This window comes from Carassius carassius, chromosome 6 (assembly GCF_963082965.1).
Source record: "Carassius carassius chromosome 6, fCarCar2.1, whole genome shotgun sequence".
Taxonomy (NCBI): Eukaryota; Metazoa; Chordata; class Actinopteri; order Cypriniformes; family Cyprinidae; genus Carassius; species Carassius carassius.
Window position 1 is genome coordinate 5,118,038 of NC_081760.1, and position 15,629 is coordinate 5,133,666.

At 36.6% G+C, this 15,629-nt stretch overlaps 1 protein-coding gene across 1 annotated transcript; it reads right to left on the reverse strand.

Moving 5' to 3' along the window:
- Nucleotides 1–13,280, reverse strand: LOC132142266 (phosphatidylinositol 4-kinase type 2-beta). Its single transcript, XM_059552011.1, has 10 exons — nt 12,756–13,280; nt 7,332–7,483; nt 6,839–7,039; nt 6,611–6,742; nt 4,820–4,973; nt 2,648–2,712; nt 2,144–2,243; nt 1,515–1,648; nt 978–1,037; nt 1–215 (listed from the first exon to the last, which is right to left on the reverse strand). Exons 1-10 carry the CDS (start codon nt 13,087–13,089, stop codon nt 42–44), a joined length of 1,506 nt encoding a protein of 501 aa, XP_059407994.1. The 5' UTR covers nt 13,090–13,280; the 3' UTR covers nt 1–41.
- Between the last annotated feature and the right edge of the window lie 2,349 nt (nt 13,281–15,629).

A 15,629-nucleotide genomic window follows, 5' to 3' on the forward strand; every position in this document is an offset into this window, starting at 1 on the left:
GTCCATTTTCACCCAGTCTTCGTCCTCTCTGTGTGGCCCTTTTACCAGGATGTGAAAAAGGGTCTCTTGCAGTGAAAGGTCTGGGTAAAAGCATTGCCCAGTTGGACCACACGACCCTGGCCTCCCCCGCGGCTCCTCTCCACCACCACACGAGGCATCTGCACTAACTGGATGGGGCTCTTCCCGTCTTTCAAAGCCTGGGTCAGGTTTAAGATCTATTCGGGAAGAAAAGGCTAGTATGATTTTACAGTTGGCTTCAAATACTATATACAGTACTGTTCAAACCCTTTTTTATATATATAAATTTATAGTGTGTCATTTTAATTCAGTGAGGATGCATAACTTTATCAAAGTTACAGTAAAATATTATATATCTTCAAATAAATTGATCTTTTTGACTTTCTAATTATCAAAGAATCAAAAAAAAAATGGCAGTTTCCATATAATATTAAGCAGCACAACTGTTCTGTTTTGAACAGAAATAGTAACAAATGTTTCTGAGCAGCACCAAATCAGGATATTACAATGCTTTCTGAAGAATCATGTGACACTGAAGACTGAGTTGTCTTCTGAAAAAAAAAATCAGCTTTTTTGTAAGTTGTAATATTTCGTAATATTACTGTATTTCTAATCCTAATGATCCCAAACTTTTGAACAGTCGTGTATAATAGTATATTAAAGACCACTGGACAAACTGAGCTTAAACATACATAAACTTTTTTTTTTAAAGTGTTAGAGATAAAATCTTTTTCTCTGGCAATACGAATAAATCTGAGGTCTTAATTCAAGTCTATGTCTTAGCTGTGATAGGCTGAAAATAGCATCCCGGCTGGGTGTATTAATATACGTTAGCTGTGAATTTTTCATTATGAAGAGCTTCAGCGTTTAGGGAGAATGAAGCATGTGAGAACAGAACACTATTTCTGGAATAGCAGAGAAAGCATGATGTAAATTCATTTTAAAGCATAAAATCTTACCTGTCCTCTCATTACAGACATCTGTTTTTCGAACATGGTTTTGTCGAAACCTTTATCTGTCTGAAAACACAGATATGTTAATGTGAAAAATCATTCAATTGTAAAAAAAAAAAATACAATTCATCCATACTAGGATTCTTGCTAATTAATGCACAAATGATCAACCTACTTTACTGCAAACCAGTGAGTAGGACTGTACTGACATCACAGAAGAAAAAGAGATCAGGGTCAGGTCACTTAAAGAGATCAGGTAATAATTTATACGGAGTGTTTTTTTTTTTTTTTTTTGTGACTTGAATATTTCCAGCAGAGCAACTTAAAATGAGATGAATTTAGAGACACGACTTCTTTAAGGGTTTTTAGTGACAGCATGCTAAGCCTCAAGTCTGCAAACAGAAACCAGACTGACAGCATGCTAAAGCCCTGTCCAAGAAGTCTCAGCCAATGCAACATTTCAATAACAGATTCACTGCATTAAATGATATGAATGCAAGTACAGCCCTGGTAAGACAATCTTGTGACTGTGAGATTTCCTACCTTGAACATCTCATAAAGGTCCTCACAGAGGTCCTGTACAAAGTTCATGTCAGAAATGCGCGAGAGTACAAGGTCTCTTGTCTCCTGGGAAAAGGCCACTTTGGCCTGAGGCAACCATGCCCAGTGAAACGGATCTACATGTGCACCAAAATTAAGAACAATCATTTCATCTGTTAAGTATGATCATTTATACACTACCAGTAAAATCTGGATATACTACACTGCATTTGAAATGCACTTGGTAGACAAACAGAAACTGTGGATATGCGCTAACGGTTTGATATGGTTTAAAAAGCATTTTGGTGTAAATTTGATACTTTTATTCAGTAAGGACACATTGTATTGATTAAATATGGCAGTGAGGCCATTTATAACGTTACAAAATATTTCCATTTCAAATAAATGCTCTTCTGTCTATTCAAAGAATCCTAAAATCATAGTTTCCACAAAAATAATAAGCATTATTGAACATTAAACATGCTAAATGAAGTAATAATTGCAGAAAAATCAGCATCAACACAACAGAAATAATTTACATTTTAAATATTAAAATAGAAAACAATTGTTTTAAATGTAAAATTATGAAAAAAAAAAAAAATATATATATATATATATATAATAATCCTTACATGCTCTCCACTCATCAGGGTGTTTAAAAGGGAAGGCCAAACCATTATCTATAGCTGCTATCTGTATGGCCGAGTCTTTCAAATCAGTCCATTCAGATTCCTGAGAAGAGACACACGGAAGAGAAACATTCGCACGGCCTGTGAAGCAATCATCACATCCATAATATAACCTCAGCAGCAACTTGATCCAACAGAGATATAAAGAAACTTGGCTGCTTTTGCAATACTGATTCAGTCTTATGTCTGACAGGGTGAGATGTTTAAAGAGCTTTGTGCATATGGGAGGAATTGTTTACCAAGAGATGCCATGCTCTTTCAAATATACAAAAAATAAAAATTGAATTAAAAAATAATTTTAGCCATATATATATATAAAATATGAATATGACACCACTGCATTTGATTGCTTCCATTTCACCAGGCACATGGTTTTCAGTCATTGCATTTTCTTTGAGCTGCCTAGTACTGCAAACAGAGGAGCTCTAAAAATATCCCCCAGCTCACCTTCTCCGTCAGCTCTCCATCGCCTGGCTTCTCATACTTGATCAACCAGTTATCGTTCCCTCTGTCTGAAGAAGCCAGAAAAGAAATCAGAATTCCTTTTCAAGGGCACAGTGAACAATTAGCACTTATTTTATATGGCCATAACTTGTTGTGCTGAAAGAGACGGCACATTTGTAAGGTGCTGGAGGTAGAAAAAGAGGAAACGAAAAAAGATATGAAAAAAAAAAAAAGTTGTTTAAAACATTTAAATAAGTGAGAACAAGAAACTCCTATGATTTCTTGAAAAATAGGAAAAATAAATAAATAAATAAATAATGTGGCCAAAATTAGCACGTTAATGCATGCAACTAATTTTTTCTGTTTAACAGCAATAAAAATATTTAACGCAATTAACGTAGGGGCGGAGCTAGGGTTCAGCACCCCACTCAGAAGTGTTGCTTCAGTCTTTTTTTCTTGACAAAATGTTTTCAATTGCACCCTCAAGCTTCACCTCTGCACCAGGTGCTAGTCAAACATGGACAGAAAAGTAACATGTGATGAGGAAGCTTCAGTAGAATAACAGTGAACTGTGATTAGATGAGATGTTGTCAGGCCATATGTCAGAAAAAATGATTTTTCCTGTCCAGTCAGCCGGTATACTGTGCTCGTAGCACGTGCTCTTCAACTGCACGCACAAATGCAGCGGTGCGCGCGGTATATCATTTCAATTTAAAGCGCAAAAGAAACTACCAGCATGCAATGTTGTAGTTATGTCATCAGTTAAGTCATGTTACCAAAAAATAAATTAAAGTTGCTTTAAATCTGTGCATGCATGCATGTATTTGTTATATACACGAGTTAGGGCTGTGCAAAAAAATCGAATGCGATTTTCATGCGCATCTCATCAGTAAAGACGCTTCTGTGATTAGAAGTATATCTCCAGCACGTGCATTCAGATCAGGGTTGCCAGGTTTTCACAACAAATCCTGCCCAGTTGCTTCTCAAAACTAGTCCAAAACTAACCCAATCGTGTTTCCAGGAGGTTCCCTGATAAAAATTGCTTCCCGGGGTTAAAATATAGGGTTCTTGGCAGAGTTGCCTTGGTAAAATTAGCATTTTAAGGGCTAAATATCACGTTATTGGTATTGTGGTTGCTTCAAACCGCGGACATGAAAACAACCGCAGACTTGGCAACACTGGTTCAGGTGGAGCGGCAGTTACTACACAGAGCCGTAGTCTACCGACAACTAACACAAAATTCTGCGATTTTAAAATCGATTTTGTGTAGATTGTCAGTGAATTACGGCTCTGTGTAGTAAATGCAAACCAGTGTTGCCAAGTCTGTGGTTGTTTTTCATGTCCGCGGGTCGAAGCGACCCCAATACAAATAACGTGATGTTTAGCCCCTAAAATGCGAATTTTACCAAGGCAACCCTGCTAAAAAACGTATATTTTAACCCCGGGAAGCAATTTTTATCGGGGAACCTCCTGGAAACACGATTGGGATAGTTTTGGACTAGTTTTGAGAAGCAACTGGGCAGGATTTGTTGTGAAAACCTGGCAACCCTGATCTGAATCTATGTGCTGAAGATATACTTCTAATTACAGAAGCGTCTGATGAGATGCGCATGAAAAGCGCATTCGATTTTTTGCACAGCCCTAATATGAGTCAGATTTAAGAACATGTCCCTGAAATGCAGTGTTTTTCACAGTATCCCAGCACTGTCTCTCTCATCTAACACACACATTTTAACTCATCAGCCCATTAGTAGAGACTTTAAGACCAGAAGTGGGTCAGAAAAGGTAAAGAGTTGTAAGAAAATACAATGCGTGTCAGATATGCCTCGTGTTCAGCAGCAGCAACTCTTAAAACAGCCAAAATAACCTAATAACCCAGCTGCTTTGATATCTGTTAATCAAAGAACAAAAAAAGGAGAAAATCAATCCTTTTTGTAGCTTTAAGGATTCATCTATATTTAATTTAGAATTTAGTGTTTATAACTTTATTCAATTTCTGTATACAGTATTTCCTTGGGCACATGTAGCTAAAAATGACATTTATTATAAAATGTAAATTATAAATTGACAGTAGTGAATAATACTAATAAAGTTACTTTATAGCATAGCAATTTGAGGAAAAATAACTCAAGGCTTTACAAGGGAATAAGTTAACATCAGCAATGCATTAGGTACCTGTGTTTCTGATGACGTAATCCAGCACCACCAGCTTCTCGAACTGAGACTGAAGCTGCTTCCTCATGTTCTCTGGAAGAGGCTCTGCCTCAAACTTCCTCAGCCAGAAGTCTGCTTCATGATAGCCCTCCACAAACAACTGAAATGAGCCCATCTTCACAAAAGAAAACAGATCTTACTCCCTTCTAATGATTGGGCACAAAATTGCAAATGAGAATTTAGAGCTACAGCCTCAACATTCACCAGAAATAATGACACTAAGAAAACCTATGGCTAAATATCTCCTTGTGTGTTCCATACAAGAAATTGAGCAAGGTTAAAAAAAAAAAAAAAAAAAAAAAAAAAAAAAAAAAAAGTCATTTAAGACCAAAAAATTGGGATAGTATTGAAAATTGGGATAGTTCTGGGCCTGTTTACATGTCACCATTTACAATAAAAAAAAAAACTACTTTTATGAGTCGTGGCCCTTCACTCACAACAACAGCGTTTCGGGGGTCTGAAAACAAACTTTTGTCATAAGTTTTTTTTTTTTTTTATTATACTTATCTCTGTATAAACTTGCATGCACAAGTGTTATGTGCAGGGGTGAACATAAGTGGTCTGCCGGTCCGCATGCGTTAAAAATGTGTTATATAAATATGTTCTGATAGCGCATTTGCGTACTGACATGGTTGACAGCTGTTAATACACAATTACCATTTTAGATCACAAACTGTACTATACAAGTTTTATTTTCAACCTGAAAGCATAAATCTACGCTATGCCATGCCGTTTTCAAAGCACAATGCAAAACTGTTACATTCCTGTGACATTCCACTGATGCTCTTTAATCAGCAGCAGTGCTAAATCCGGAAGTGCGTATACTCACTTGCCGGCAACCCGCCAAAATAAAAACCTGCTGATTTTAAGTTTGAATATGATGAAAACGCTTTTATTTATTTATTTATAGACGCTTTTATCCAAAGCGACTTAAAATTGGGGAATACATAAAGCAATTCTTCTTAAAGAGGCAAACAAAGAAAGTAGTACCGTATTTTTCGGACTATAAGTCGCACCTAAGTATAAGTCGCATCAGTTCAAAAATACGTCATGAGGAAAAAACACATAAGTCGCACTGGACTATAAGTCGCATTTATTTAGAACCAAGAGAAAACATTACCGTCAACAGCAGCGAGAGAGCAGGCGCTCTATGTTTTCAGTGTAGACTACAGGAGCACTGAGCAGCACAGAGCGCCCTCTCGCGGCTGGAGACAGTAATGTTTTCTCTTGGTTCATGTCAAATTAATTTTGATAAATAAGTCGCACCTGACTATAAGTCACAGGACCAGCCAAACTATGAAAAAAAGTGCGACTTATAGTCCGGAAAATACAGTAGTAAATATTACCATTTTATTTTTAAGTTTACTATAAAATAAATGTATTTGTATTTAATACTAGGACTGCCATTTATTTTTAAGTCACACGCTATTTAGTTTATTTACTATTATTTTATAAAAATAAAAAAAACTAAATAAATAAAGTGCAATAATATTATAACTATTATTACTTCATTTTTTATAGTTATATTTAATGGGTCACACTATATGCAGTGTGAGGACCAAACCAAATCTCCAGGTTCTCTTATGAGAACCAGGCTGAAAAAATGATGTGCACCCCTGGTTATGTGTTCAGTCCATAGACATGCAGAAATTTCTTTACAAAGTGGACTGCATAATAAAGTGCTTTAGTTGTTTTTTTGGATCCGTGTGAACAGGTTTCCAAAAAATATTTCAAAATGAGGTGTTTCGTTACCTTTGGAGGAAGGCCAACTCTGTGAAACCGTCGTCCAACTTTGGGGACTTTCTCCAGTGCGTATTTCTTACCACGGGATTTGGCACGGTCAATTGCACTATAGTGAAAAGTCTCGCTGGCCAAATGCACTACCTGAAAACAAAGGGCAAACAATTTGGGCCCTAATTCCAGGAGCAAAGCTTTTTTCTTAAAAATCTATTTAAATGCTTCTATAATGCCCACCCTCACCTTAGTTTTGGGTACAATCCTCAAACCCAGTTTTTGGTCAACAAGTGAGGCAGCTGCCTCAGAGAGGTAGCCCTGGTTAGGAATGAGGCAACCACGGCCAAAACAGCACGGACAGCAGACTTTATGGAAATATTTGGTCCATTTAGGATTTAAGTGACCGTAAGGCTCCTCTGATTTTGGTTTAAACACGCCAATGATTTTCTAAATGAGAGAAGATACAGGCATCAAGAAAATTCACAAGATTGGAATATAACTACTATGAAGTATACTGTAAAAAGAAATGTTTTTTTCAGAGAGAATGAATCCGAATCAATGACACGTTAACATTCATGCATAAACATTTGTTTATCATGCATACATTATCCTACTTTAAACACTGTGATGCATGACTTTGCGTACAAACTGCACAATGACCTACTTCATTTTCTGTTATGACTATTAAAACTGATTATTTCAGGGTCAGTCTCCATATTTAACATTCAAATACACATACCCCTTTGGAATCTTTGACAAAGTAGCTTCCACTGGATCCTTGCGAGATGCGTTCGGGAAAGACACCATTTTCTATCGCCTGCTCAGCTCTCTGGATGATCTCGCCAAACTCTGGGTCTTCTGGGAAATGGTTGAATTCTCCACTACTATTACCTATATGTACACATACAAAGAGATTCAAATGTACAGTGCAGCGAATATATTCTCTTGTATGTCTGTATTTAAATGTTAATATGTCCTCTCATCTCAAAAGGCCATACAGCAGAAAGGATTTTCTTTTAATAACTTCTATCAGAGTGAAATTCATGCTCAAGGATATTTTTATCTGGAACAAAATTTAACCTTCTAGAAATCCAAGCTTCAAAGCTGAATCACTAGTGAGCATGCAATTTAGTCAAACACTCTTGCTCTGTCTGCAAGCCAGCCTTCAGAAAGATAAAAAATTACAAGAGCACTGGGCATTTCTGGAGTGCAGAGAAGCCGTAAAAAAAACATATAGAGCATAGATGAAAGGTTCAATATCAAAGGGATTCATCTAAAGACCAGCAAATGCAATGTTTTCATTTTCTGTACCAGGTACTGACAGATTAAATGTGGGTTCTTGGAACTATTTAGTAAAATCTGCTAAAAGAAAAAAAAATGTAGACTAAACAGAATCCAGCTACTGTAATTACTGTAAATGATAAGAACACTAGTATAACTCAGTGTAGATGTGAATACACCAAAGATGACTTCTGCATATTCCTTAGATAGAACATGGAAAATCACTTGTGTAATGAAGCATTTTTTGATGTGATGTTGTGAAATATGATTACATGTATGATATCATTAATAGTATTTTATATCTATCTATCTATCTGTCTATCTATCTATCTATCTGTCGCAATTACGATGTATGGAATTGGAGTTAACAATGTGGTGTGGTGTTGATTATTCAATTACTAATCTTGATTGGATATTGATGATTCTTCACTGTGATTTGTCATGTTTTAAATACAATGGAGTTTGAATACAATGTTGATGCCTGATGAAGATCATACGATCGAAACTTTGCCATTAAAGTATTTTTTATTGTTTAGCAAGTTAAAAGTGTGCGGGATTTTCTTGTTTTCTCGTTTTCTCATTTTAAAAACACAGAAAAGCTGATTTATTATTTATTTATTTTTTGATGGGACTTTTTGTCTGGTTCCTAATGCTTACCCTTGTATCAGTGTTTCACATGCAAGTTACAGACGCACACTCATGTGATCTGCATACAGGCAGCTGATAATCAGATCAGATGATTCAGTCACCATCCATTCCTTACTAAAGTAAAGAGGGCCGGTGTGTCTCTTACTAACTCTGAAAACTGCACACAGAACTTGCTAACTGAGGCTTTGTGTAGAACAGCAGCAAACATTTGCAATTATGATGCAAATTATTTTTTTTTTTTTTTTTTTTTTTTTGTAGCCTGCACAAACCACATGAAATCCAATGTTTAGAAAACCCAATGAAACCACATCCAAAAGTGGTTTGGCACAGTTGAAAGAGAGCCTTGCAGCATTCTTGCTGATGCAAACATTATATAGCAACCCATGAAGCAACCTTGTACAAACAGATTATCAGATTCAATTACTTCCAAAATGACTGCGCAAACCAAAAGATCAAGTTTGAAAAGCAGTGTGAACAAAGCCTAATACGTCTCTCATGATGCCTGTACCCAGGGAGGGATTTATTTATTTCACTAAAACTGTCATTTCAGAATCCACGACACAATGCACACACTGCAGTAAAACGAACACAAACTGGCCTACATTGGCTCTAAAAGGTAAAACACATGAAAACACACAGCTGATGGTCTATGGGCAGCTTTCCCTGGGTGAATAAGAGTGTCCATTAGACACAGACAGACAGAACCTCTCTGATGGTTATAAAACATTTAGAAGACGACCAGAGCACTTTCCATCTCTCGTACACACACACACACCAATCCAAACATGCATCTGCATGTCATAAATATCATTTATCATCATAAATGGCTTGATTTTAAAATACATTATCTTGGCAACAATGTGTTATAAATGACATGAACTTGTGCTACTCCAAAACTAATTAAATGTTAGGTGATTAAAATGGTTTTGTAAGCACTGTGAGACATCAATCTCATACGCAAAATAAAATAGAGGCAGTCTTGAGTCCCATCCATGAAATGAATAGCCTAATAACTCTAGACGCAGATGTCTTTGTCACATCGCCAAAATTGCACGAGTTCAAAAAGACTAATTTCGCAACTAACTCTCTTTCACATCTTTGGGATAATTTAGACTCACTGGAGATATATGACAATTCAAAATACTAATCTATTATTATTTTTATTTTTTTACATGTATTTCCACATCAACTTGTACATTACTGTAGAATTTGTGCAAAATAAACACCCTGATGCTGATACAAGACCTGAAATTTCACATTTAAAGTTTATTTTTTAGAGCCCGACCGATATGGATTTTTGGAGGCCGATGCCGATATTAACTCGAAAAGAGCCGATTTATAAGCCGATATTTTGATTTTAAAAATAATCTGGATATTAGACCCATTTCCTATAAACTGCACTTACACAACATTCAATAGCAAAATATCTGCCTGTTCTATGTATGTGGGCTGTATAAACCATTTTCCAGAATGGACTATGTTAAAAAAAAAAAGCCTTAGATTACAGTCTCAATGACTAAACAATTGCACATTAAAAGTATATATTTTTTAATGATCAAAAAACAGTCTGGTTTTAAACATTTAACACTTTTACTTTCTTCCAGTTGAAGCTGGTTTTAACAGTCTGTGTGTTTACTGTAAATAAATTATAATACTAAAGTTAAAGTATTTGCAGAAGTAGTCCCACACTTTGCTGCTACAGCATTCACCTTTTTCAGCCATCTGTAGGCAGAAAGAGAGACGGACAAAGAATAAGCATGTGTATTAATAATATCACCATGTATCATTACTCATGTCATCATTAGAATTATAATAATAATAAACTGGGATCTCCTACATAGGCAAAAATGAGAAAGATATATATTTTTTTTATTTGTCAAGCAATAGGTATTACCTACTTATATTTAACAATATTATTTCAACATTTTCCTGTTATGTCTGTAAAGCTGCTTTGAAACAATATGTAAAAAAAAAAAAAAGCGCTTGTTCAGCTCACATTTATTTACATGTCCCCTTTGGTTTAATCATTTCTGACGCACCTACTGTAGTTACTGTAACTACACTATATTTGCTCTCACAGACACATTCACAACAGACCCGTATATCTTCTCCTCTTCTCTTTGTGCAGTCTGAATCAAAACATCGTCTTGCCTACTATTACCGGAAGATTACGGAATCAATTCGAAGTTGAATGGTTAACGTTAGTGTCATGAACACACCGCTGTCAATTTTGAGAAGAACCACCTTCAAACAAGTTAATAGCAAGCATTTAAGGGGCCTGCTAAAAAGGAAGCTATTAGCGTTAGAGTAACGTAACCAGCCTGAATTCACCAAATTGTTCTCTGGACCTGAGGGTAGCCTCTTCTTCCTTGCTTCTCTCTTAATTCTCATCAGCAGGACTAGCGCTATCGCTCGCTTCTTACAACGGGACAGATACATGTTTGCTGCTGACCGAAAGGAGGAGGAACAGACTATGAAAGAGCTCCCGCTAAACGTTTTTAAAACTCCGCCTATGCCATAGCGCAGCGCAAATCGCGTTGTATCTGAAGGGCAACGCTGAGCCCAGCGGCAAGCGCCGTGCATACCGCGTACTGTGTGAAAGGCCCAATTACGCGGTCATTATGTGGGAAACACACCGCAATAGAATAAGAATAAGTTAAACGCTAACGTTATAGTTTGACCTCCTATTAACGTTCGCACTCTTCCACTGATAAACATGGTATTAGCTTTGTGGCTAATCTAATATAGCAATGCATTAGCGGCTGTAAGTGATGTTACAGAATATTTAGAAGTGATAATGATAGGACCGTTAGCTAGAACTACCACACAGTTTTTATATACAGGGTATGAACTAAATCTACAATCATTTCACATGACGAACGACAGACTCACCGTCAAAACAGTTGATCGCTTTCTTCTGTAGTGGACTTCTGGCGCTGTTGTTAACTCTGGAGCTGCAGAGCTCCCTCTGGTGGGCACACTATGCAACACTCATAACATGAGTGAAGCATGAGACTCTGTTTCTCATGTTTCATCGGCCGTTATAAATGCCGATGCCGATTTAAATGCAATTAGCTTATATCGGCCGATAATATCGGTATATCGGATATATCGGTCGGGCTCTATTATTTTTTGACAATGATCAACTGTGTGCACAGTACCTTTAAAAATTAATAATATAATAAATCAATAAATAAACTAAAATCATATATGTGATGCATATCACAGTGATGCAATGCTAATATCTTCATTTAAACTAGGCAATGCAACTCCTGTGAGACTCTAATGGGAGTTTTTCCCATTTCACTGAAGGATTAGATGAAGGATCTTAAGAGATAAAACAGAGGCCAGTGTCTTTCCGCTCTCTGGCTCGTCTGCATTCATTTCAAATGAACCTGTTATGAATATGCAAGAAAACATTATTGCATCAATACTCTCCACGGCTGCTCCAGTAATCCTTTTAGTACAGATGCACCTGGAAAGACGAAAACACATGTAACACACACAGAAACAGCCAAGCACGGATACCCAGAGCTGTGTAGATATGTCAGCAGCTGCTAGGGTCATCTGCACACGTGTGCCCCGGGTTCAAAGAGCATGCAAACTGAACTGTGGAAATGGTTGCATAACGGACCGTGTTCTGAGATAAAGCAGATGAAGTAACAGCACAGAGAACAGAGATTATGTTTGGGAGCAAATTTAGAGTTTGTTTTGTTTATTTTTGCATGAAAACTTGTTGTTTGTGTGTGTGTAAAATAGGAGGCAAAATAAACAATAAATTAAATAAATAGATAAATAAAACACCTTCACTCTCTGAAAAAGCTGGTTTTCGGAACACTGCGCGCAACAGAAACAGAACACACACGGTTGCTATGGAAACTAAAGCAGACGGGTCCCTCGTGCGTACTTTCCCCGGTTGAATTCAGATTACACAACAAAATGACGAAAAGTGGCTTTCATTTAAGATGGGGAGTGGCTATATTTAAATAAAGGCTTGAGCGATAGTTTTAATTATTATTAGTTGAATTAATAACTACTATGCAAATTCTGTTGATTGTATTAAAAAGCAATAATTAAAAACAATGTCATTTACAAACCTGAACTATTATAATGAAACATACGCATCAAATTTAGAGAAAGCAAAACAACACGTATTGAAGTGTAACACCTCTAACTTTACCTTGAGCCAGATTAATCTGATTACGAGCTGTGATATGGAACTAGTATGTCTCACCTGGAGATGCCAGATTATCAGATGATGAGCTGTGTCTGTTCCTCCGCGTCCTTTTCTCTCTTCCAGCTCGAGGTGAGAGATTCACGGCAGGTCCCGGTAACAGTAGCGCCTCTTCCCCCGAGCCGTCCGCTTCCAGCTCCGTCAGCACGCTCTCCGTCGAGTTCGAGATCCGGACCGCTGCCCCGGGGTTCAGCGAGAGTCCTAGAGACGGCGCCGGTCGGGTCTTTTCGAATAACACCGCGGGCACCTCCGACGCGAGAAAGTTCATCTCCGGTGTGAAATCTCCGCCGCCTTTCTCTGGCTCGCCGTCGGTAGGATCGCATTCTGCCATCATCGTGGACCGCAGGTGTGTTCGGTCTCAGTGCAGAGAAACTCAGACACCTCTCAAAACCCGCGCTTCATATCCGTGAGTCCGTCTTTAAGGTTTTTCTTTCCCCTCTTTCTTTCTTGAAAACGCGTTGATGCTCTTGGCCCTTTCACGTCCACATCATCCGTCACCATTACCGACTTCCTCTACTCTCGAGCATGCGCACTGCTTATATTAACCTCACCGTCGAACAGATTTCTTAAAGGCGCAGTAGCGCTTAATTGATTCAGCAAAGAATGGTGCGTGTCAACAGTGACTGCATTTTTGTTGCTAAGTTTATCGTGCTCTAAGATTAGTCACAAATAATTCCAACCCCTTTTTGTCAAAGTAAAAGGGTTGGTTAACCAAAAAAAAAAAAAAATTACAAAATGACTTTCTTTCTTCAGAGGAACACAAAAGGAGGTATTTTTTAAAGAGTGTTGGTGACCAAACAGTTGTAGACACATGACTTCCATTGTATGGCCAAAAAAAACAAACAAAAAAGTCCAAATAGGTTTGCAATGGCATGCAGGTGAGTAATTTCATGATGAAACTAATGCTGGGTCATAGATGTACAGTTCATTTAATAGAGCTCTCAAGTCAAGTAATTTTTAGGCGTAATTTGCCATGGGTTCCCAGTGAAATTTACTTTGGGTTTAGTAGTTTTCAAGTATATTAAAATATGGGATTAGCTTTACCTTTTGATCTACACAACTACACACATACCTAAAACCTAAATTTTGAAATTGTTGTTTCTACAGTATCTCCAGGTTAAAAATCAATTAATTTTTAATGAGACGAAAATAATGTATGTCACACCTCTATCAATTTGCACTGGCTACTTTCAGCTGCTCGTATAAAATTCAAGGCATTGATGTTTTCCTACAAAACCACCACTGGCCCTGTACCCCTTTACCTAAATTAATTACTTCAGACGTATGCCCTCTAGAAGCGTGCGTTCTGCTAGTGAATGTCGCTTGATTGACCATACCAAAGAAGTACAAAGTCATTTTTACAGACTTTTAAATTAAAAGCTCCCTCCTGGTGGAATGATCTGCCCAACTCAATCCAAGTCCTTAGCCATCTTCAAGAATCAGCTAAAAACATATCTCATCTTTATTTGATCCTCTAACTCTAGCACTCTCTGTTCTAATCCTATTCTTTAAAAAAAAACATATAGTACTTATTTAGCAACTTTTTTCACAAACTGATAAAATTCATATTTGAGGTGCCATATTAATGACAATATTTTAGAAACATTCAATACCAGGATACAAAGACTCATAGCCCCATATGGAGCTTATAATATGATGCTCCATAGCCCCATGATAACCTCATTCGGATGTTCAAAACAGAGAGAGGGAGTAAAAGATTCAATGGTAAAAAAAAAAAAAAAGTTTTATTTTTACCACACCCATGTTGATAAGTATAAAACAAAAAGATACATGATGACATGTAGTTCATACATGTGTAAAATATCCATTAACCATTACAAAGATGGAAATGACTTTGCAAGTTGGCAACATATGATGGATAAATATTTTCCCTTCTGTTGGAACTTTTTTTGTTTGATAGTTTTTTTTTTTTTTTTTTTTAAGCTGCAATTTGTATTGGAAACATGTCAGTGATTCGTGTTTTCTTTATGTGTATATGTATATATATAATTTGATTCATGTGGTAGAGGTAACGATTTATTTGTAAACTGTAATAATCAGGGACACAGTTTGATCAGAGAAACCATAAATTACATTACATTTTAAGTACACTACATTTGGCACTCCAAGTTGTGCAAATCTCCTGAGTTCTGAGTTTTTTAACAAGGCAGGACACACTTAAAAAAAAAAAAAAAAAAACAGGAAGACCACTGGAAAAAAAAAAGTAAACAACACTGTCCAGAGCATTCATGACATTAAAGCTAAATATATAATTGTGTGATAGTATTTTACCTTAAAAGCGGATGGATCAGCACATTTTTGTTGACCTTGAGGGGGTTCTCTCCCCTCCCTATTTGCTTTCACTTTCATTATTGCATGAATCAATAATGAAATGAACATACGCATCAGAGAGCTCGTAATCGGCTCTTTTGGCTAAAAAAAACGGCTCTTTTAAAAACAATAATGTTTTGACTATGATAGGTGTGAAAACAATTCTAATTAAATTATTAAATGAAATCATACTCACAATTTCTCACAATTGCTTTAAAAATGCATTGATTTGTTATGAAAAAAGAATACTATTAAACATTTGCATTTACATTACAACTTTTGAATGTGTTAAACAACAACATTACAAAACAAATACAATCTGAATCTGAACAACATAATAGAATCCATATTAAAGAAAAATAAATAACTGAAAGGATTAAACTGGTCCCTCTTTTTTGGCATGTTACATAGTCAGCATGAACTATCTCACTAGTTATGTTTTGTATAGCATGAACACACACACACACAATTCTGATCATATTTTTATTTTATGAGAGATTTGCATTCAGAAATGCAAGCTGCCTTACTTTCGAGGGGCTGATG